This window comes from Heloderma suspectum, chromosome 4 (assembly GCF_057233095.1).
Source record: "Heloderma suspectum isolate Gila_16-S chromosome 4, 16-S_ref, whole genome shotgun sequence".
NCBI classification, from domain to species: Eukaryota; Metazoa; Chordata; class Lepidosauria; order Squamata; family Helodermatidae; genus Heloderma; species Heloderma suspectum.
Genome location: NC_139461.1, coordinates 78,966,274 through 78,987,196, shown reverse-complemented (window position 1 = coordinate 78,987,196; position 20,923 = coordinate 78,966,274). Strand labels below are relative to the sequence as shown.

Genomic DNA, 20,923 nt, shown 5'->3' with positions numbered 1-20,923 from the left:
TGCTGTGCGTAAGGAGCTTCCCCCAGCCCTTTCCTCCCACTGGAGGTGATTAGTGCGGTGCTCTTTCAAAGCACTGGCCACATGGTTCAGGACCAGGTGTTAGGCAGCCCTTGTGCTATGTGAATTCATAGTGCCTGGCCTTACTGTCAGATGTTGGTAAGTGCAACATGCAGTGTGGTTTAGGAGCAGGAATGGATGCATTTGGGCATTTTAAAAACCCTGCAGAGCAGAACAAAGGAAAAATAGGACAGTGGAAACCAGTTTTTTTTTGTTTTTGTTTGCCAAGCAGGGTTATAAGGTTGAAATGAATTTAATGGCTGGATTTTCTACCCTACATCATAATCTTTATTTCAATTATTTTCTAGAATAGTCCTTATTAGTGGCAGAAGATCCTTTTGCAGCATATTTTCAGTGCTGCCGTATCGGGACTGTAGCCATGTTGGGTATGTATATATATATATATATATATTTCGTACCACTAAGGATTTTTAAGGTATACATTATGTGTTATATGCAGTAAGGACACCACAGTTGCCATTTCTAGAAAAGGGTAAACTTAATTAGAAAATGTTCACCTCTGACAGGTGATCAGTACTTGCAGCTCCTAGCGAAGCTGATGGGAACTCCAGTTACGCCACAGCATTTGAGATTTGCGCTCTGCCTTATCAGAATGTGGCATGCCCTAAACCAAGTGAGAAGTAGCTACGTGCTACGACTAGAAATTAATTGACTTTATCACAATGAATAGTTTCTCTTCTTACTTGTGTTCTGAGTAGAAGAGATTCCTTATTTGATGACCACGCTTCATATCATCCGGGCCTTATTAACAATGCGTATGGAATGTGGTGTATCTGAAATAAATATATTTTACTAATAGGGGTTGTACTTCAGACAAAATGCAGTCCTTTTATCCTATTTGTGGAACCCCAAATATTGCTTCCTTTCTTTTTAAAAAATTAAATAATGGCTGTCTAGGGCATGCTGGGAGTTGTAGGCCTTTCTCACTAAATATGCATATGATTGCATGCTTAGTGCATTTTCTTCATAAGGATGGATTTCTTTGTAAATCTTGTGTGATCTCATACATGAATTATATGGCTCTTTTGGATGTAGTTGAAGCCATTCTGTGTAAGAAATTAGAAAAAATAGTTGAGTAGTAATAGAGCTACCCTACAGTTCATTTACAAAGGATGGTGGGGAGATCCACTGGTGCAGCAACAGCCACATCCACTGCTCTGCAGGCAGGGTGGGAGATGGAAGGGCAGCTTTTTCTTCACCTCTCCCAGCTGCTTTTATCACCATGATTTTGGACCCGTGTTTATTTTTCAGGTATGGTCTAGAACTTGATGGCAGCAAAAAATAGCTGTGGGGTGAGTTTCACAGGGAAGACCAGGCAGGTTAAGCACTCCCTTCCCTCCTATTCCTTTTAGTTTCAAATTGCCCCTTCTGAAGGTGCTTACTAATGGACAGTGGCCCATTGGGCTTTGTTACATGTGGTTGCAATGTAACCTACTTTGCCCCTTTATTAATCCTATTTCAAGGTTAAGGATGGTTTGAAAGTAACATATTAGATCTAACTAAATGTATATGATTGCTCCCTAATTAGATACTATACACAGCAATGTGTGCACCTGTGAATATGCAAATCCCCATTTATTTCAGTAAAGGGGGAATATGTATGCAAAAAGAAATGTTTTGTGAGTGTGATAGATCTGCCTCTAATGAAACAAATCATTGTGGGCAGAGAAACTTGGATCAGGCCATGGGTCAAGGTACACAGCATTGGTTTGCAAAACAGAATTTCTGCAGCTTGAAGAAGACTGTTTCATTTAGAGCAGGGGTGGACAACATGCGGCCCCCATCGCTGCCTACAATTATAAAAAGTCATTTTTATGGCATCTAAAGAGCAGCCATTTTGATCCTGTTTTTACTCTTTTAGTGCTCAATAACTACTATGGAACATCGAAAGGGTCAAAATTAGCTTGCAAACAAGCTAATTTGCAACAAGGCTTGCAAACAAGCCTCTCCTCTCTTGCAAACAAGCTAATTTAGATCCTTTTGGCACTTCGTAGCTGTTCCAAATGCCTTTTTTTTTTTTTAAGAAAAAATACCTGTGCCGCTTGGGCAAGATGCAGTCTGCAGGGTGGGGGTGGACGGTCCAAAGGGCAAAAATGCCCCCAGACCTCCCGAAGTCACCCACCCCTAATTTAGAGAGTGAAAATAAATTACTAATATTTACTAATGAACCTACCATGTCAGTAAAACAGCAAAATTTGCAGTATCTTAAATGTGTAGACTTATTAAGGCTGTTTGCCCCGGTTCTCATGGCACACCAGCAATTCCTGGGTTTTTAACCCAGGGAAGAGTGAGGGACAAGCCATTAACCCAAGGGGCTGCTGGGGATGAGCAAGCACACGAGCCATTTCTCTTTTCATTTAACAACCGAGGAATGCACAAGTCTTTGCAGTTACCTGAGTGAATTTTGAATCTTGCTCTGTATTCTCCATTTACTGAAGTGCAAAACATAACCCTTCATTCACCTCATTATTTTCAAATGTTTTTCCTAATGCAGGACGGATGTTCACATGAATCTGAAGATAAATTAACTGAAATTACAATTTTTCAACGATTTTGTATATGTCAGGGTGCTTTATTGCATTATTTGTCATCCACCTTTATTTTCTCTTATACCACAATGCAGCAGTAACAAATATGTTTAAAGAGAAGTCTTTCTTTCATACCTACTTGGAGTAAAATATTAGAACCAGATTGAAAGATAGTAATCGAAAGATAGTAACAGTGATAGTAATCACTTTTTGGAAAAAGGGGCCTTTTCTGTATAATTAATATTATTATCTTATTTGTGTTGGAGGGAGGAGTTCCTATAGAACAGCCTTCCCCAATCTGAAACTCTCCAGATGTGTTGGACTATAACTCCCATCATCCAGTGCCAGCACAGTCAGTGGCCATACTGCCTAGGTTGAGAGGAGTTGTAGTCCAGCACATCTGGAGGATGTCAGGTTGGAGAAGACAGGATTACCACATGTTTCTATACAAAATATATTAACCACTGGCTTCTACTCCCCAGAGATATGAAAACAGAAGGTGGAAGGCAATGTCATTCTACTGCAGGAGTTTGCTTGAAAGACATAGTTGGCCTTGAAGGTGTGGAATTAGGAGCTAATGGGAAGGTAAGGGGAATTGTTCTACCAAAATATAATCTCCTGAGCCAAATTTCAGATAACATTAGCATCCTCAGAGAAATGAAAAATCCATGAGTATTCTCTAGTTCTTTTAGGAAACAATGGCTTCTAAACAACCAATATAACTTCAGAAGATTCAACTCATAAAATACATGGTGAAGGAAAGACATTATTCACAGGCTCAGAGAACCTCTGTTTTGTTTTTTGCTCTGTCCATGTTTTCTGACTAAGCCCCATGTTTAAAACATGGGTTCTGAGCTCTAGTTGAGATCTGGTTAAAACATGTTTAAAGGCACAAGCATGGCTGACTGGGGAATGCTGAGAGTTTTAGGACTTTTTTCTGTATGCATAGGATTGCCCCTTAAGGCTACAATCCTATATCACTTGCCTGAGAGAGAGCCTCATTGAACTGAATGGGTTTTGTTTCCGAGTAGGCATGCATAGGATTGTGTTGTAAAGGAACGATTTTTTCTAAATGGGCTCTAAATACATGTTGCAAAGTAGTGAAACAAACTGTGTATTTCTTTTTCCCCCTTTCTTTTTTGCTTAGACTGTTTCTTATACCCAGTTTCTCTTTCCAACCAATGCCTTGGGAGCACGGAGGAACACCATAGACTCCACCTCATCCTTCTCACAATTTCGCAATGCAAGCCATCGTAGCCTTTCGTTGGGAAGGGCTAACAGCACCCAAGGGAGCATTGATGCAGGTAACATTTTAGAATGTGTGTGCATTTGAATCCTTGGCCATTTGTGGACTAGTATGGTTGGGTTGTCTTTGGGCACATTCCATAAACCTGCTGCATTGTGCACCCTCTCTCAAGCCCATGAGATCTACCTATCACATAACCCACAGGCCTTACAACAGTTGCTGACCCTGATAATGGAGATGGGAGATCTTACAGTGGCTCATGACCAGAAGCCTAGGGCACCCTGGAACCATTACAACAGTCCCAGCTTCAAATTTTTGAAGGCCCTTGGGCAAAGCAAGCTCAGTGAGGCCTCTTCAGTGAGTCTACTTTCTCACCAGCATTGTCACCTACTGCTGTTGCTCATCATCCTCTTTCTCATCACTGCTACCATTTGCTTGCTTGAAAAGGTAGAGAGCCAATGAGCAAATAGGTAGTGGCATCTACTGCTCCGCCTCTCACCATCACCATTTTCTGGGCCAGAGGTGAACAAGCAGGTTGCAACGGTGAAGAGGAGGAGCAACTTCAGGGGACTCTTGTCATTGGGCCCCTGCTGGGGTTGGCCCTCGGCATGTGCCCAACCATGCCTACCCTTGACACCAGCCCTGGCTGTCTACCAGGTGGCGATTGTTGCATGACCTGTGGACTGTGTGCACTGTCTCAGAACCCAATCATGTTAGAGACTTACTTAGTGCAGCACAGCTATTCAGGCCCTTCATTAACATTGTTCTGTCTCCAGTAAGTATCATGAACAGTGTGCAAAAAAAAAAAGGTTTTTGTTACCATCTGCCTTGATACCTATTAGTAGAGCTGATTTGAAATTCATAGATTACTTTATGATCATTCAGGTAGGAAGCCAGCTGTCTTTCCCCATCCCCATCTTCTAGCTAGTTTGCTTAATTAAATATGTTGCTCTTTTTGCTTCCACCCTTGAAGCCATCTTGTCCATCCCTGAATTGTTATTGGAGCCTGCATCAGCATTCATACCCCAGCCCACCCACAAAGTTTCAGATATATATTTCAGATGCAAAAAGCCCAGGCAAAGGCAGCATTATATAATTTGACTGTAAGCTTGTCTTCTGATGGTTTATGCTTCTTGCATTATTTAATACAGTTGCTTGTTTTAATTGATCTTCTTCATAGGCAGTGACTTGGGAGATTATATTGAATACAACCCTAATCTTTTAGATGATCCTCAGTGGCCATGTGGGAAGCACAAGCGGGTGTTGATATTCCCTTCATATATGGTGAGTAATATGACAAAAGGATTGTAGCTGAGTTGTAAGCTGGTTATAACTTTGAATTCTTATTTGGACTAGCTTAGACTGATTGCTTTAACATCACCTAAGAGTAACCAACTGGAATCCCTGGGTTGGATCCAGAGTAGTGCTTAACAGAGTTTCACTCACACTAGAACAGCCTTTCCCAATGTGGTGCTCTCCAGGTTGGGAAAGGCTGTTCTAGTGTAGATGGGGGATGTTGGGAGTTGTAGTCCAACACATCTGGAAGGCGCCAGGTTGGGAAAGGCTGCCCTAAAGGAAGGAGGCGGGGATATGATCCCTGTCAATTCCTCCTTCCCCCCTGCTGCAACCTGGGCCTCCTGAAAAGCTGGTCCAGAGGACTCCCCAAACTTGACAGACTTTTGGAGCAGCATGAGAGGTGACCCAGGGGATTGCAGTGGGAAGGGCAATTGGCAATTATCATCTCCCCGATTCCTTTCTGCACTGTGAATGAAACGCCATTAAGCACTACTGTGGATCCAACCTAGGGATTTACCTCCCACTCCCTTCCTCCAGCAGGGAGGTTCTGCCAGATCAAGGAATGGGCAATCCGAATCCAACAGCTTACTTTAAATGACATATTTGCCTTTTGGAACACATAGCAGTAAGCTGGTGTGGAAGCGTGGAAAGGTAAATGCCTTTATGTACTTTTATTTCGTTGACATCAAATATAAGGTTTGTCGGTAAATTCAATTATTTTTCTCTGCTTCAAAAATATGTAACTAATTTCCATTACACTTTTTCACCCTTGAGATATTTCCATTGTCCTTATACTCCATTAGGGATGTGTGAATTAGCAAAACTCAAGCCTGCCAAAGTTCTCTGTATTCCATCTTGAAGCTCGTTCTGAATCAAGTCCGTATCAGATTGCAAGTTTTGTTTTTTTCTTTTCATATGGAAATCCCTGCAGATTTTCCTGTGTACTTTCCCAAAAGTATGCATTAATTGTGTGAATCTTTGAAATGTATGCATTCTTCTCCCATTTATTAAAGCCTATTTGTGTGCGTTTTTCAAATATGCGTATGCTGTCGAATACATTTTATTGTTGCCTGCAAATCACATTACAAGCTCAGAATGTACAGATATCGACTGCAGATTGCATCCGAGTCCATGTTCGGTCCAAAAGATGTGAACTTGGTAAATCCTGATAAAAAACTAACTGAAATGAATTTCTCATACATCCCTATTCCCCACTCCCTGTAGTTTTGGATACAGCTGCATCTAAGTTTTCTGTTCAGTTATTACGACAGCATTTTAGAGTTTGGAATGTTCTCTGTGCAGTTCCTAAAGTCCTGTGTAGGCTGAAGTCTGAACAGACTAAACCTAGCCATTTTTGTCCCAGTCCAACTCAGAGCCATGCTGAGAGACAGGTTCCTTGAGCAATAAGGGCAGGGAAGTAACAGGGGGAGGGTTCCGTTCCCATCACCTGCACATTCCTTTTGATGTTAGATCCCACGCTCACTTATACATGAACATGGCAGACATAAGAATAAAAACATCTAATGTTTTATTCTTATGTCTGGGAGGTTCATGTATACATTTAATTTTACCCTTAAAGCTACTGTATACAGTAGCAGAGATAGGTCTGCAGTCCTGAATGGAATACAGTTTTAATGACTACATTTCGCAAGTGGGCAGGCTAAGAGTGGCCCTTGTGTCAGCATGGAACATTTTGTTCTCTGTGTGTTGAGCTCTGGCTTGTCATTAAATTTTCATTAGTTGGCAGGTTTTTATCATTAGAGTTTGGCAGCTGCAGCTTGCAGAAATGTTTTTTCCGTTATGGGTGTGGATAGAAGTTGAACGAATGAGAGGGGGAAACACAAATGCACAGCCACACACAGCAGAGGGGGTGGGGAAATGTACGAGATGGTCTAAACAACAAGTAGTAGTGTAAATCAGCTTTTGTCCAGTCTATTAAAAAAAGAGCACCAGTCAACCATTCTTGGCTTTGTTGTTCTAGCCTTTTGAATAGAATCATGTTGGCAGACTTGGGATATAACTGACCAAAGGGCGACTCTAGGATTTGGTGCAAGGTAACAGAGCCCACAGATTTTAAATTGGGGTTATTTTCTCTTAATGACATGTGTGCTTTGGGTAAATATCCTTAATAGCACTGAGTACTTGCAACTCTCACTTGGGTATAATTTGGAAGGGAGTTGACACAAGTGTTACCAAGAATTTATTTAATTGTAGAACATGTAACTTGAAATTGTGCTGTAGAAGAGAAAGCTGCCCAAAACATGTAAACAGTGGGTGTATCTTTCCAATTTCTTCTCCCTCAAGGAATAAGCATAGATATTGGGTTCTGAGGAGGATAAAAGCATCTGTTGCTGCTACTTTTGAAAGCACCAAGTGGAAAAATCAGAGTGAGCTCCCCAACCCCTAACTGTTGAGAGCTGTGTGCTTTGGTAGGGGAGTGTATTTGTCACCCTAGTATTCAATCCTGACACAGGGTTGTATCCAGTAAGCCCCTCTCACCAATGGAACAGCTTCTGTCAGTGGAATAGGGTAGGGTGATTCCCTGTCCCCCCTGCAGCCCCCCACAGCCCTCCCAAATCTGCTCCAGAGTGTTGGAGGACTTTCTGCCATAGATTTGGGATGGGGTGGGGGTCTGCAGGAGGGAGGGAGGAAAAGTCTCTGTGTGTAAGCAGAGGTCTGCTCGTACAACGTTGGATTTTGTCCAGAGTAAGTAGCCTTACACAAGGAAAGTACAAAACTATACAGTGTGCCTGTCATGGTTAACAAGAGATTGGACGTGTTATTGGATTGCACCATGCAACAGCATTTCAAACTGACAACACATGAACACACAGCGCTCCTAAGAACTGATGCAGCCAAACATAATACCAATCTAGAAGGGCTTCTCTTCCAGGGCTGAATATTTTATTTTTTTAAAAGATCCATTGCATTATTCTGTTCATTTCAATTTGACAAAATGGCGTAGAGGAACTATAACATCAATTCTGTGATTCATAATTAAGTTTTTAAAAATGCTAAAAAACTGTAGGGCTGTGTTCTCCTCAGAGCTCTCCCAGTGAATGTAGAAGTCAGGATTAGAGAGTCTTGTTAAATAAAATATTTGCAGTGTTTAAATTGATTCTACACATGTCTTGGAACAATAAATAAACTTTGAACAATGGACACATTCATCCTCAGCTGCACTTCCTTCCAGTTTATTGAACTGATGAAGAAATGCTTAAGTTTTCCTTTTACCCTAAGTATTCCCCGCATAGGTAGTGCACAATCCTTAAAGCATGTTTTATAAGGCCTTGCTTCCCAGTTATCTGGCTGCTTTTAGAATTAGGACAGGGTGTTGGTTTGTCTAAATATCTAAAGCTCCTGTCCTGCAGTTCAAAGCAATTTTCTTTCTTCTTATTAATTTGTATGATGCTTTCCAAATAACGTTTCCCAAAGCAGTATACAAAATTTTAAAACAAAATAAGACTCAGTTTCAGGAGAGCAGCATATGGATAATAAAACATTAACATTTAAAACATTCAAAAGTTCAACCAACTAAAAAAAAACCCTCAGACTTAACAAAAAGTGGACCAAAATAAAAAGGACTTAGGACGCAATCCTATGGCCGCTATATAGCAGCTAGACGGCCGTAAGATCGGTCAAAGCCCGCGCTCCGAGGTCAGTTCCCAGAGAACCACCCTCCGCCCCCTCCCCAGCTGCCTCGTAGCAGTGCAGATCGGCTCTGCGCTCGGAAGAGCAGCATGGAGCAGGGGAAATGGGGCGTTCCTGGGGGCGGGGGGGGGAGTGGAAGTGCTGGTACAACACTTCCTATGTGTCATCTGGCCTCCCCACCCTGCACTCTGAGGTTCCACAGCTAGACAGGCAGAATCAGTGTCTAGCTGCAACTGCAGGGTGGCTGGAGTGTGGAGGAGATGCGCTCCTCACTGCTTCACTCGCCCTGCAGTGGATAGGTGGTCGCCTCCAAGTTCGGAGGCGGCCATCTCCCCCACATAGGATTGCTCTCTTAAGGCCCCATCTTAAAAACTGAGAAATTACTCCTATTTTACTGTGGCAACACAGAACAATTGCTTCCTATTGTCTTTTAAGTATTTGAAGATTAATACAACCTAATTCCAAGTGAGATAGATGGCAAAACTCCCAAAGAACTGAATGGTGCTGAGTTGCTGCCATTGATACATCAAGTGATCTTTTTACATTAAGGGAAGAAAATTAAACCATTGCTTTAAGTACTTGACTGGTTTCATGTCCAGCCATTCATCTTCCAAAATTGGTGTTGACTGAGCACAAAATATAGGTTGAACAGCAACCTGGCTACACTAGGGGCCCCACAGAATCTCTGTGCCTTTGACTTGCACAGCAGGCAGAAATGCAACAGGTGCTATTTGCCAATAAATGTTCCTCTCAAACTAGAGCATATGGTCTGTAATGAATCACCATAAAAACCTTCTGCCATAGGAAATGTAGAAGCAACAGAAATAAAAATCAGGCAATGTACAAGTGATTGGGGGAGACAGGCAATTTTCAGAATGATTAACTGTAAGCCGTTTCAGTGCTGCGCGCCTTCTTGAAGATAATGTAGACTCTCCTATCTACGGTACAAGAATGTGAGAGAATGTAAATGTACACTATTGATTTATTGAGAACACCTTAAAAGCAGAGGCTGGTGATCACTTTATTAACAAATGTCAGTCCTCTTGCTTTCCATGTGGAGCCACCACATGGCTCCACATGTGTCTTTATTCCTGCAGTAAAGCATGGTATAAATTATTCAGGTTGCCTTTTACAATGATCTTTTGGTGACGGAGATAAAAGGAACCTCCAAGGCCATATTTAAAATTCTGTCACAGACCTTAGGCACCTAAACTATTCATTATTTTCATGATGCAGAGTGGGTAAGCAGCTGTTCAAGAGAACACAGGAGCAGGCGATCCTGTTGTTGGCTCGTTACATTACTTGGCAGTGGCGTTGCACTACTTGCAGTGTGCTGGTGCCCTTGGTGAACACTAGAGTGGCAAAGTGGAGATGCTTTCCGTTGCCTGAGCATTCTCTTTTTCTATGGAGAGCTGTGTATGCAGGCTTCATAGTACTTAGTTCTGCTATAGCAGCTGCATGCACATCACTTTCGCTTCCAGTTGTAAAGGTGTGCTGCAGCCTTCCCCAGCCTCATGCACTCCAAGCTTTTGGACTTTAACTCCCATCTCTCCCAACCAGCATAGCAACTGACTGGGGATGATGGGAGTTGTGGTCCAAAACACCTGGAGAGCCCAGGTTGGAGAAGGCTGGTCTACTAGCACAAAGGTATGAAGTACTTAATGAGTTGTATCCAGAGGAAGTTAGTCAAGCTTAGGCCCCACTAAAATCATTGGGCCTTAAACTTAGTAATGACTGAGTTTTTACATTGATTTCGTTGGTACTTAAGCACAAGTAACTTGCTCTAGATTCAAACTTGTTGTATTTTGCAAAATGGGGGAAGATAGGATGGCAAAGCAAATCAGTTTTGGGAAAGGGTCATAGCTCAGTAGCAGAGCACATATGTAGCGTGCAGAATGTCCCAGGTGTAATTCCCAGCACCTCCAGGTAGGGCTGGGGAAGACCCCTGCCTCAAACCCTGGAGAGCCACTGCCAGTGAGTGTAGACCGGGGGAGACAACCTGTTGCCCTCCAGTTGTTTTGGACTACAGCTCCCATAATCCCTGGCCATTGGCCATGCTGCCTGGGGCTTATGGGAATCCCATCTGGAGGGCACAGGTCATCTACTCCTGGTGTAGACAATGCTGAGCTAGATGAACGTAGCTCCTGTGTTCTTAATCTAGTGTTGTCACAGCTGCTGAAGCTGTACAAATCCTGAAAAAGTGACTATACGAGCAGTCATTCCAAGCAGTAGGGCAGGTCCTGTGTACTAGGCTCCAGACGCATTAATGGCATTTGTGATCTGTACTTTAGATGGGTGAAGCTCAAAATGCAATAGTGCAGGCACAGAAAAATCTAAGCATTGCTAAAGCTTAGAACATGTAGGGCAGCCTTCCCCAACCTGGGGCCCTCCCGATGGGTTTGACTGTAACTCCCAGCATGCCCCAGCCGGTATGGTTGGCTGGATCATGCTGGGAGTTGTAGTCCAACACATCGGGAGCGCCCCAGGTTGGGGAAGGCTGATGTAGGGGGAGCTTTGCAAGGTCTGTTTATATAGCAGTTACCTTTTTCCAGTAGTTCAGTGATTTGAACTATATAGTTAATCTTTTTCTAGCTTGGAAATTATGGGAGTAAGTCTAGGAATGGATATCGGCTGCTTGTTTTTGCTTCAGCAACATTGTTGGTTGCTGGGAAACTTCAAGAATGTTTTAGAATTGCTTTGATCGTCTAATGTATGCATGGTAACTTGTCTCAATGGTGGGCCATGGCAAAAGCTCAAACGGATTTAACACGTGCTGCAGGAGAACACCTCATGTTTAGTTGTCCATTCCACCAAAGGGGATAGCAGGTCATTACTCTGCTTGCTGTGTCTGGCTGAACAGTTGAATGTCTGCCAAGATAAATAGCTACCAGTTCCAGTGGACTCAAGCCAGCTCTTCTCTAAGTTTAAGTGCTAACAACATATTTCATGTCCTCGACAGTAAACAGTCTGGCACATTAATATATTTGACTCACATTAGGGACTTAAAATACTGGGCAGGTCATTGGGCCAGTTCCTTGCTGTATGTATTCTAAATGTTAATCTGATTTGCTATTGTAGTTTGAGTGGTTGGGATCTAAGAGAAAATCATGTATACTCCAGGACTTTATAAATGATGACAGCTCCATTTTGAACTTTTCTGTGTCTAATATACAGGCAGAAATCAAGGGTGTAGGTCACCTCTCCTGTCAAGGACTGAGTTCTTTTAACAACTAAACAACTGATCAGAAATAACTAATATATTAAGGGAGAGAGGATGTTCCAATGAAAAGGGTGGGACACACAGAATTAATAGAATTCTTCTAAATGTACTAGTGAGCTTTTTGCATGGGGGCACTTTCATAAAGCAACCGCACACTATGTTCCCATGCATATATCTCAATAAAGCTTTGGCTATTTGTCAGTATAGAAATAAATAAATAAATGAATGAATGAATGTGCGTTCCCGTGCCTGAATCAGTTTATCAGCTATTTTGAAGTGTTTTGGATTTCTCCATTGAATTTACATTGCAATTTGGTACCGCTCCTCTCTTTCTTGACACTGAATTGAAAGAATGCTGAACATACCTGGACTTGTTGGTTGTTTAAACAGGCAGAGGACTGAAGAGAATAAGGCACTTGAAAGGTTTTTTTTTTTTCTAAAAACATGCTTGTAGCTTTGTGCATTTGGGAAAAAAACCAGAACTCTGTACTTGGACTTTGAAAGCAGGTAGGAAGGGTCAGCAGGGCCCCAGCCAAAAATTTGTCATCCCTTAAAGTGTTATGTCACTCAGTGTTCCTGCTGTCTAAAAGTCTAATGTGTACTTTTTCAAGTCATCCATTTTAAATAGCATCATAGAAGACCTGAGTGAATGGTTTAGTAGTTCTGATGGAAATGACCGATAGACAGATAAGAAAGGCTTTACCTGGAAGATGCAAGGGGAAAGCAGCCAAAAGCATATACCCCTTAAAATCTGTGGCTTAGAGGTTCTGAAAGCTACAAGATCACACCACCAAGCACAGAATTTAGTTCATGACAAACTAGCTAAGTGTTAGGCATTTTGCACATTAATAATACTGAGACTCTCCACTTTCATTTCTTTTTCATCATTATTGCAAAGAAAAAATATATCTGAAAAATACATGGACAATTTCTGCCATCGTCTTAGTGAGGAGGCTGATTGGGGCTTCCATTGTACAACAGATTGGGCTTTTTCACACTGCACACCTCTCTATTCTGTACCTTGCCATGGGGACATGATTCCTTCCTCTACTCATCTATTGTCTTACAATATTCCTTCTTTCCCCAGTGCTATCAAGAAAAAAAGTTTAAAAGGTGCTAGAAAAAAACATGTAAATAGCTATGCTATATTAATAGTTTCCACAATGCAGCAAAGACGGTCTTTGTATGGAAGCTAAATGAGCACAGAATATTTAAGAAGTCACTATCAATGTTGTGATAGTTTCTGGAGTTGTACAAACATTATTCTGCTTAGGTAAGCTGTGGTAGAAAAGTTGTTCCCCAGCAGTTTCTATCAAGAAGAATTAAAAATTGATAAGAGTTTCCTTGAAACACGTTGGGAATCATCTCTGTTGTGCAGCTGTCCTCTTATTTTGTTTGTGCATGCATTCATCCCCTTAGATATGGTCCCTATAGAGCATGATCAGCTCTGGAAGTGCCTATCAGTCATTTGGCGGCAGAAGAAAGGCCAAATGCAAGCCCCCTTTTCTCTTTATTATCATTGGGGATCTGTTCTCCAACGTAGTTTGAACTAATGGTAAATGTGGCTTTTGGAAGAATGAGAAAACCATCAGCCTGAGCCTGGACTGGTCCACTTAATTATGCAATGGAAACCCAGATAAAACTACTCCATCAATTATATACAGTTCATTCTGGAAAATTATACTTCTGTCTCACAAGACATGAGTGGCAGGCCTAGCCTTGCTTAAAGACAGACCCATAATCAAAAATGGCTACACACAAATAACAGCATACTATCTAACAGACAAAATTCTAAGCAACCAGACCCTGCAACAAAATCTGATGCCATCATGAACCTGGCTTGAACAATCTCTTATGTATTTATTTCTATACCACCCAATAGCTGAAGCTCTCGAGGTGGTTCACAACAATTCAAACCATAAAATACAAGATGATTAAATACAATTTAAAAATTTAAAACTACAGTATAAAAATAATAACCTAACTGCAGTGCAAAAATCTAAAATACAATACCAGATTTAAAACAGAAACTGGCTCTGTTCAGGCATCGCGCTAAGCCATCATGATTAGGAGTTTTGAGCTAACCATGTTGGTGTAGCGTGATGTCTGAACGGGCATCTGTCCCAACCGATGGTAGTTCATTAACCATAGACTAATCACATTCACTAACCACTTGCTGCAAATGGTTAGTGGGCTCTACCATGGCTTAGCGTGATGTCTGAACAGCCTCTGTGTTTAGTTGACTGCTGTCATAGAGCTCCATGGCAAGAGCAGCCGAAGAAGGAGTAGGTGCTGAGCACCAAAATGGCCAGCAGCACCAAGCACCAAAGTGGTTGACAGTGCGAAGGCTGCTGGGATGCATGGTTGCCCATCTGGAGGATTACAGGTCCTGCAGGAGGGTGGGTGGTTAGAGAATGGTTAATCTAACCACGTTGCGGAACATGGTTAACAGCACGTGTAGTAGCACTTGCAGTAACCACCATGCACCATGGTTAGCCTAACCGCACTTCCCCAATGTGCGTCTGAACAGGGCCACTGAAATGCCTGGGAGAATAAAAAGATATTAACCTGGCACCCAAAAGAGCACAGTGTAGGTGCCAGGCGAGCCTCTCTGGGACGTTCATTCCACAACCAGGGTGCCACAGCAGACAAGGTCCTCTTCTTAGTAGCCACCAACCTCACTTCCCTTGGTGGGGGCTCCTGGAGGAGGACTGCCGAAGTTGATCTTAGGGTCCAGGCTGGTGTATGTGGGAGGAGATGATCCTTCAGGTAGGTAACCTGCCCCCAAGCCATTTAGGGCTTTGAATGTTAATACCAGCACTTTGAATCAGGCCTGGAAATGGACTGGCAGCCAGTGCAGATGGAAAAGTACTGCCATAATATGATCGTGTTGGCCAGTCCCTGCTAACAATCTCACAGTCCTATTTTGGACCAGCTGATGTTTCCAGACTCTTTTCAAAGGCAGCCTTAGGGCTGAACTGAAGCATGAGCTCATACTTTGGGACAAAATGGTGAATTATGGGGTGCAAAATTCCCCCAATCCCTCCCTCCCTAAATCTACCTTGAATTCCCTTCTCCTGTGGCTGTTTGTGAACTTTACAGCCACCGAAGGAAGGCTGCAGTGCAGTGTGGGAAGAGAGGAAAGTGCCTCCCTGATGCGTAGGCAACACAGAGACATTCTAAGTTTCCCTTCCCCACTCTGGGTCAATGAGTGAACTTTGCCAGTCTTAACCCCTCCCCTCCAAATACCAATGAGAGGAAAGGTTCAACTTAACAGCTCACATAGGCTGTGAAGTTAAGGGTTATGTTTGGGCCCAGACCTACTTTTACAGTCTCTTGTAGGTTCTGACTATATTCTACTCCTCTGGGATACACCACAGTGGTAGTTAGCTGTTCCCAGACTCCTAAGAAGGTTTTTTTTTGTTGTTGGTAAAACGGAGGAAAAAAGGCATCATCAAATGCAGGTAATTTAGGAAAGAAACCTAAGAAAGGAATATACCATTCTAACTTCTCTGGCTCTGCATTGATGGTGATTTCCTAAGCTGTCCCTCAAAATTTAGGAAGGTACTAGGCTGAGAATATCAATATACCTATACCTGTATCGGAGCTTGACAGACAGCATTTTTGCCAGGTGGATGATTCTGACCTCAGTTCATGGGGAAAAAAACGCTTTTGGGGCAGGATTTTCCTTTGGGATCCAGTGGGGCAGCTGGCCCTTTCAACTGGTATTGTTGTTCAGTCGTTCAGTCATGTCCGACTCTTTGTGACCCCATGGACTATAGCACGCCAGGCCTTCCTGTCCTGCGCTCTCTCCTGGAGCTTGCTCAAGTCCATATTCATTGCATCAGTGATGCTATCTAGCCATCTCATCCTCTGCTGTCCCCTTCTCCTTTTGCCTTCAGTCTTTCCCAGCATCAGAGTCTTTTCCAGGGAGTTTTCTCTTCACATTAGGTGGCCAAAATATTTGAGCTTCAGCTTCAGTATCTGTCTTTCCAATCAGCACTCAGGGTTGATTTCCTTTAGGATGGACTGATTTGACCTCCTTGCAGTCCAGGGGACTCGTAAGAGTCTTCTCCAGCACCACAGTTCGAAAGCATCGATTCTTCGGCGCTCAGCCTTCCTTATAGTCCAGCTCTCACAGCCATACGTTACTACTGGGAAAACCCATATTAATTACTAAAACATGGCTGTGTACTGTATTTAAGGGAAAACAGGTGAGAAAGCCTCCTCGAGCACATCAGCTGTTTGGGATGTAACTAATCCGGCACGCTCACCTGACAACCTCTGAGTCAGTTTTTAAGTTATAAATAGCCTGGATATAAAATATATCTGAAGAGTCCTCCTCATCCCAACAGAAATGTCCTCATATCAGGTCTGGTGACATTTTTGCAGAACTTGGCGTCAGCCATACCATTAGGGTTTAATTTACCTGTTCATCCTCCAGTGGAATGTATGCTATCACCTGCCAACAATGTCCTCTGCTGTCTGCATAGGACAAACCAGTCAGCCTCTGTATCAGACATTATGAATGGCACCATTTAGAAACCAGTTGGAAGACATACTGGTCTAAGACGGTGTTCTGCTGTTGAACTGAAAGTCACTGTATTTCAACAAAAATACTTCAAAGAGAGATTGCAGCATAAAATTGCTGAACTAGAAGTTATCAGAAATTTCATTGTATTTAATCCAGCCTTAATCGGGATTCTGGATTTCTCCCCCACTACAGGTATTAAAGTAGCACAGCATAGAATACAGAAAGTATTCTCAGCAGCAAAGCCCTTGTAAATAAGATAAGGCTAGACTGACCCATTCACAAACCTACTGTTATTCCTTACATTTTATAGCCTTTTGGCCCTGCTAATTACAAAAAATAAATACAATTTGTTGTGGGGGGATGGGGGGGCAATTGGGGAAAATACCGTGCATCTGATGAGGTGAGTTCTGTTCTGTGAAAGTATATGCCACAATATTTGGTTTTAAGGTGCCAGAAAATGTTCTGTTGTGTTTTGTTGCAACAAACTCACACTGCTACCCCTCTAGAAAAATAGTCAGATTGCCACATCCCACTGTTCCCAAGGTGTACTTTAGGTCACTTTTGAGATAACAGCAAGCAAATAAATATTTGCTGATTCTAATTTAATGCCAAAAGGAAATTTTAAAAAATCATATTGATGTTTTTCCTGATCTAACTGTTACAGACAACAGTCATTGATTATGTGAAGCCATCAGACCTTAAGAAAGATATGAATGAAACCTTCAAGGAGAAGTTTCCTCACATCAAGTTGACGCTCAGTAAAATAAGAAGGTATCAATAGCATGCAACTGCCCTTTAGTATATTTGGCAGATGGAAGTAAAATATTAACAATAGACTTTCTGAAACAATCACCTTCAAGGACACAGAACTAGCCTCTTACTTTGACTAGGAAGCTGAATAAATAAGGTAGGAAGCATGTGGGCCTAAGGATATACTACTGGCCTGTGGATGTTTTAAAATCATTATCTACTGGCACTGAAAGGAAAGGACAGAGGGATGTGAATGCTGTTTTTAAGGGCAGAGAGAAGAGAGAAACTTCCCCCTTGTATCCAGGCGAGACTGAGGGAAGTTTCCAAGATTAGCAATACTTGATGTAACCAAGTGATAGCTAGACTCATCGTGAGTGTTTTTTAATAGATAAAAGGCTATGCTTCTAGTGTTGCACTGAAGAGGCGTTAGTACTAAAAGCTTTCTACCTTGCATTTACAATGTATGTTTTACTTTTCACAAGACTTGTCAGAAAAAAATAAGTATTAATTGTAGCACAAGTGCTTTTCTGCCCTGGGCACACATGTGAGAAAGTAGATTGGCCTTCCCCAACCAGGTGCCCTCCAGATGTGTTGGACTACAGCTCCCAATGTCCCCAGCCAGGATGGGCAATGCCCTCCCTTCTCGGTACACTTAGAGTAGGGGTGAGCAACCTGTGGCTCCTGGCCTAATTTCAAAAGCTTGCTGTAAGCAATCAGTTCATGCTTTTGGCAAGAGCAATCTGTTCCTTCCCCAGCAGCACACTGGAAGATGGGGGGAGAGAGATAGAAGGGGTGGCTGAGAGAGAGAGAAGGTGGCCAAGAGAAAGAGCTCCCATTTGTGATGAATCAATCACATGCAGGATTCTAGTCTAGAAGCATGATCAAGCTGAAAGATCCAGCAGAAACAGCAACTGAATTAAGAGACAAAATTTCAACTAAGATTCACAAATTATTATTTGCCAATGTTCAGAAATTCAAGAGATGTTTTGCAGTTGCATATTAGATACAGTTGCATATGGGAGAGCACAACATGATGCAAGAATCTTAAAAGATGAAGAGAAGTTGTGACAAATGTGCCTATTAATAATGATAACGATGACGATAATGATGATGATGATGATGATGATGATAATAATAATAATAATAATAATAAGCAGCAGCCACAGCCATCATAGCAGCAGCAATATAATGGGTGAACATCAAACTCCCACTCTTTGTGCTCCCATCTTCATTCTACCAATGCCTTTTCAGTCTCTTGCACCAGCAGAGGCTGAAAAGGAAACAACAGAGGCTTTAGAAGGTAGATTAGTGAGTAGGTGGAATAACGGAACTGCTGTTGTTAGAAGAGCCAGAACTTCTGCCTGCTCAAAAGTCTTATAGGAATTCTAGTTCCTTGCTCTTGTTTCAGAGCCCTACCTACAGCCCTGACCTCTTGAACAACACAATGGAGATTGGAGACAGAAGGCATGGAATGATATTTGTGGGCAAATCTATGACTTTAAACATGGACATTTCAGTATTCAGAAGTTCAGGGGTCACTTATCCTTATATTGGCAAATAATAATTTGTAAAACCCTAACATAATAAAGCATAGACTAGGAGTAGTCAGAGATCAGACTTGTTGGATCTACTTTGTTTTTTACTAGAACCCTAAGGTCCACCAACCAGTTGTTCAGTCATGTCCGACTCTTCGTGACCCCATGGACCATAGCACGCCAGGCCTTCCTGTCCTGCACTCTCTCCCAGAGTGTGCTCAACTCCATATTCATTTCATTGGTGATGTTATCTAGCCATCTAGGTGCAAAAAACATGCACATAGAATTAAATGACAGGGTGCCACTGAGCACATTCTGAACCTAAGGATTTGTTTTCAGTACCAGAATTGAACTGAGCTCAGCTCACAGCCCTGTCACACAAAAGCCCACTCCTGGGGGGTGTCTCCATGAGCGATTTACTGCAAGTTTGCTGCATTCGGAGGTCGTTCAGGGCACATGACGTCATGGCCATCCTGCAGCCACCCTGGAGTTTTGCACCAAAAAATCATTTTTTCTGAGACTATTTGTAGTCCAGTTGTTTTCCTTCATTTGTCTTGTCTGCGCTTCTGTTGTGGTGTGCACTAACCTTCTGCATTGACTGCATCATGATAGCCCTGCCCAGGGGTGTGTCATTCACCTGGCCATGACATCACTGACCCCAGTTAAGGAGTGTTTCCCCAATGTTTTCCCTGCCTGTTTGCCTCGATGTTTCCACCATTTCGCGCATTGAATGGAAGTAGCTATACCCCTATAGCACTACAGCCTTATCGCGAAATAGTGCATTTGAATGGGAGTAGCTATACCTGCTATTGTGCTACTGCGGTTTGATTGGGACAGTAATTAAAGGGGTGTTGGGCATAGATTGCAGAGGCAGGTGCTAATATACACTGACCAGAGAAAGCAGAAAGGGCAGAAGAGTGGGTGGGAGGGAACAGGCTGTCTAGGTGATGATGTGGATGAGACTCCACCCAGTAGCCACCCAAACAATTCACAGTAAACTGCTGTGTGACCTGCCAAAAGCCCCAGGCTAGCTTTGGGATAATCCAGGCTTTCAAGCCCTGTGTGTCCACAGACAGAGCAAATTCGACTCCAGTAAAAACCGCAGCAAAGTGGAAAGCAAATTAAACCTGTAACTGTGGAGATGCTCCCCTGGTTACCCTGGGCTTTCTTCATTTCAAGCAGTCTAATTTAGGTGGGAAAAACTCATTTTGATGTTGCTCTTATTAAAACTATGTGGAGTCCGAATCCCTTGCTGATTTATTGCAGATCTCCCAGAGACCTACCAGTAAATTCCACTCAACCTTCTGCCCACCCCTCCCATTGACATTTCAGCTACCTAGGTGGTATGTACATTGGGTGGTATCCAACTGTGCCACAGTGCTAGTGCTAATGATGTTGCACAAGCATAAATCAACAGATGCTCAATGTAACTAGCCTTGTGAGGGAAATGGGAAAAAGCAGTGATATCGCCGCTTTTTCCCATTACCCTAGCAACCACTAGTTAAATTGCCCACACATTGGTTTATGCTTACACAACATTTTTAAGGTCGACGCTGGGGCATGGTAGGCTTACTACCCATGGTGTTCTTATGCAAGCCCTCTGAATAATAAGCATTGCTTTTATCATCTTTGATTTTCTCTGACAATGTACCTTCCCCCCATTTCAGCCTGAAGCGAGAGATGCGCAAACTAGCTCAAGAAGAGTGTGGTTTTGAGGAACCCACTGTGGCCATGGCCTTCGTCTATTTTGAGAAGCTTGCTCTCAAAGGAAAACTCAACAAGCAGAATAGAAAGCTCTGTGCTGGAGCATGTGTCCTACTAGCTGCCAAAATTGGCAGTGACCTGAAAAAGCATGAAGTCAAACATCTCATAGATGTAAGTATGCCTAGGCCACCGACCTTTGTCACAAAGGGTTACGGTTAAAGAGGGTGGGTAGGACAACGGCTTCGATGAAAGGAATCGCTGAATTACCATGTTGTCATTATGTCATGCATTGGCCTTTGCTTGAAATAAGAGGACCAAGGAGACCTTCTTTAACGTAAATAGAAGGCATTGTTTCAAATACTAGCACATGACTAGTATCCT

General features: G+C 42.6%; 1 protein-coding gene across 4 annotated transcripts in view; it reads left to right on the top strand.

Annotated features, from left to right (window-relative positions):
- CABLES1 (Cdk5 and Abl enzyme substrate 1) overlaps positions 1–20,923 on the top strand; it is an 84,408-nt gene that overhangs the window by 58,797 nt on the left and 4,688 nt on the right. Inside the window, exons 4-10 of one of the 4 annotated variants that reach the window (XM_084849718.1) lie at positions 366–443; positions 3,089–3,191; positions 3,754–3,910; positions 5,033–5,136; positions 15,651–15,752; positions 17,218–17,324; positions 20,506–20,713. In XM_084849718.1, coding sequence (XP_084705844.1) covers positions 366–443; positions 3,089–3,191; positions 3,754–3,910; positions 5,033–5,136; positions 15,651–15,752; positions 17,218–17,324; positions 20,506–20,713 — 859 coding nt within the window. The remainder of the gene's footprint in view (positions 1–365; positions 444–3,088; positions 3,192–3,753; positions 3,911–5,032; positions 5,137–15,650; positions 15,753–17,217; positions 17,325–20,505; positions 20,714–20,923) is intronic. The other 3 variants (XM_084849715.1, XM_084849716.1, XM_084849717.1) reach the window with 3 other exon arrangements.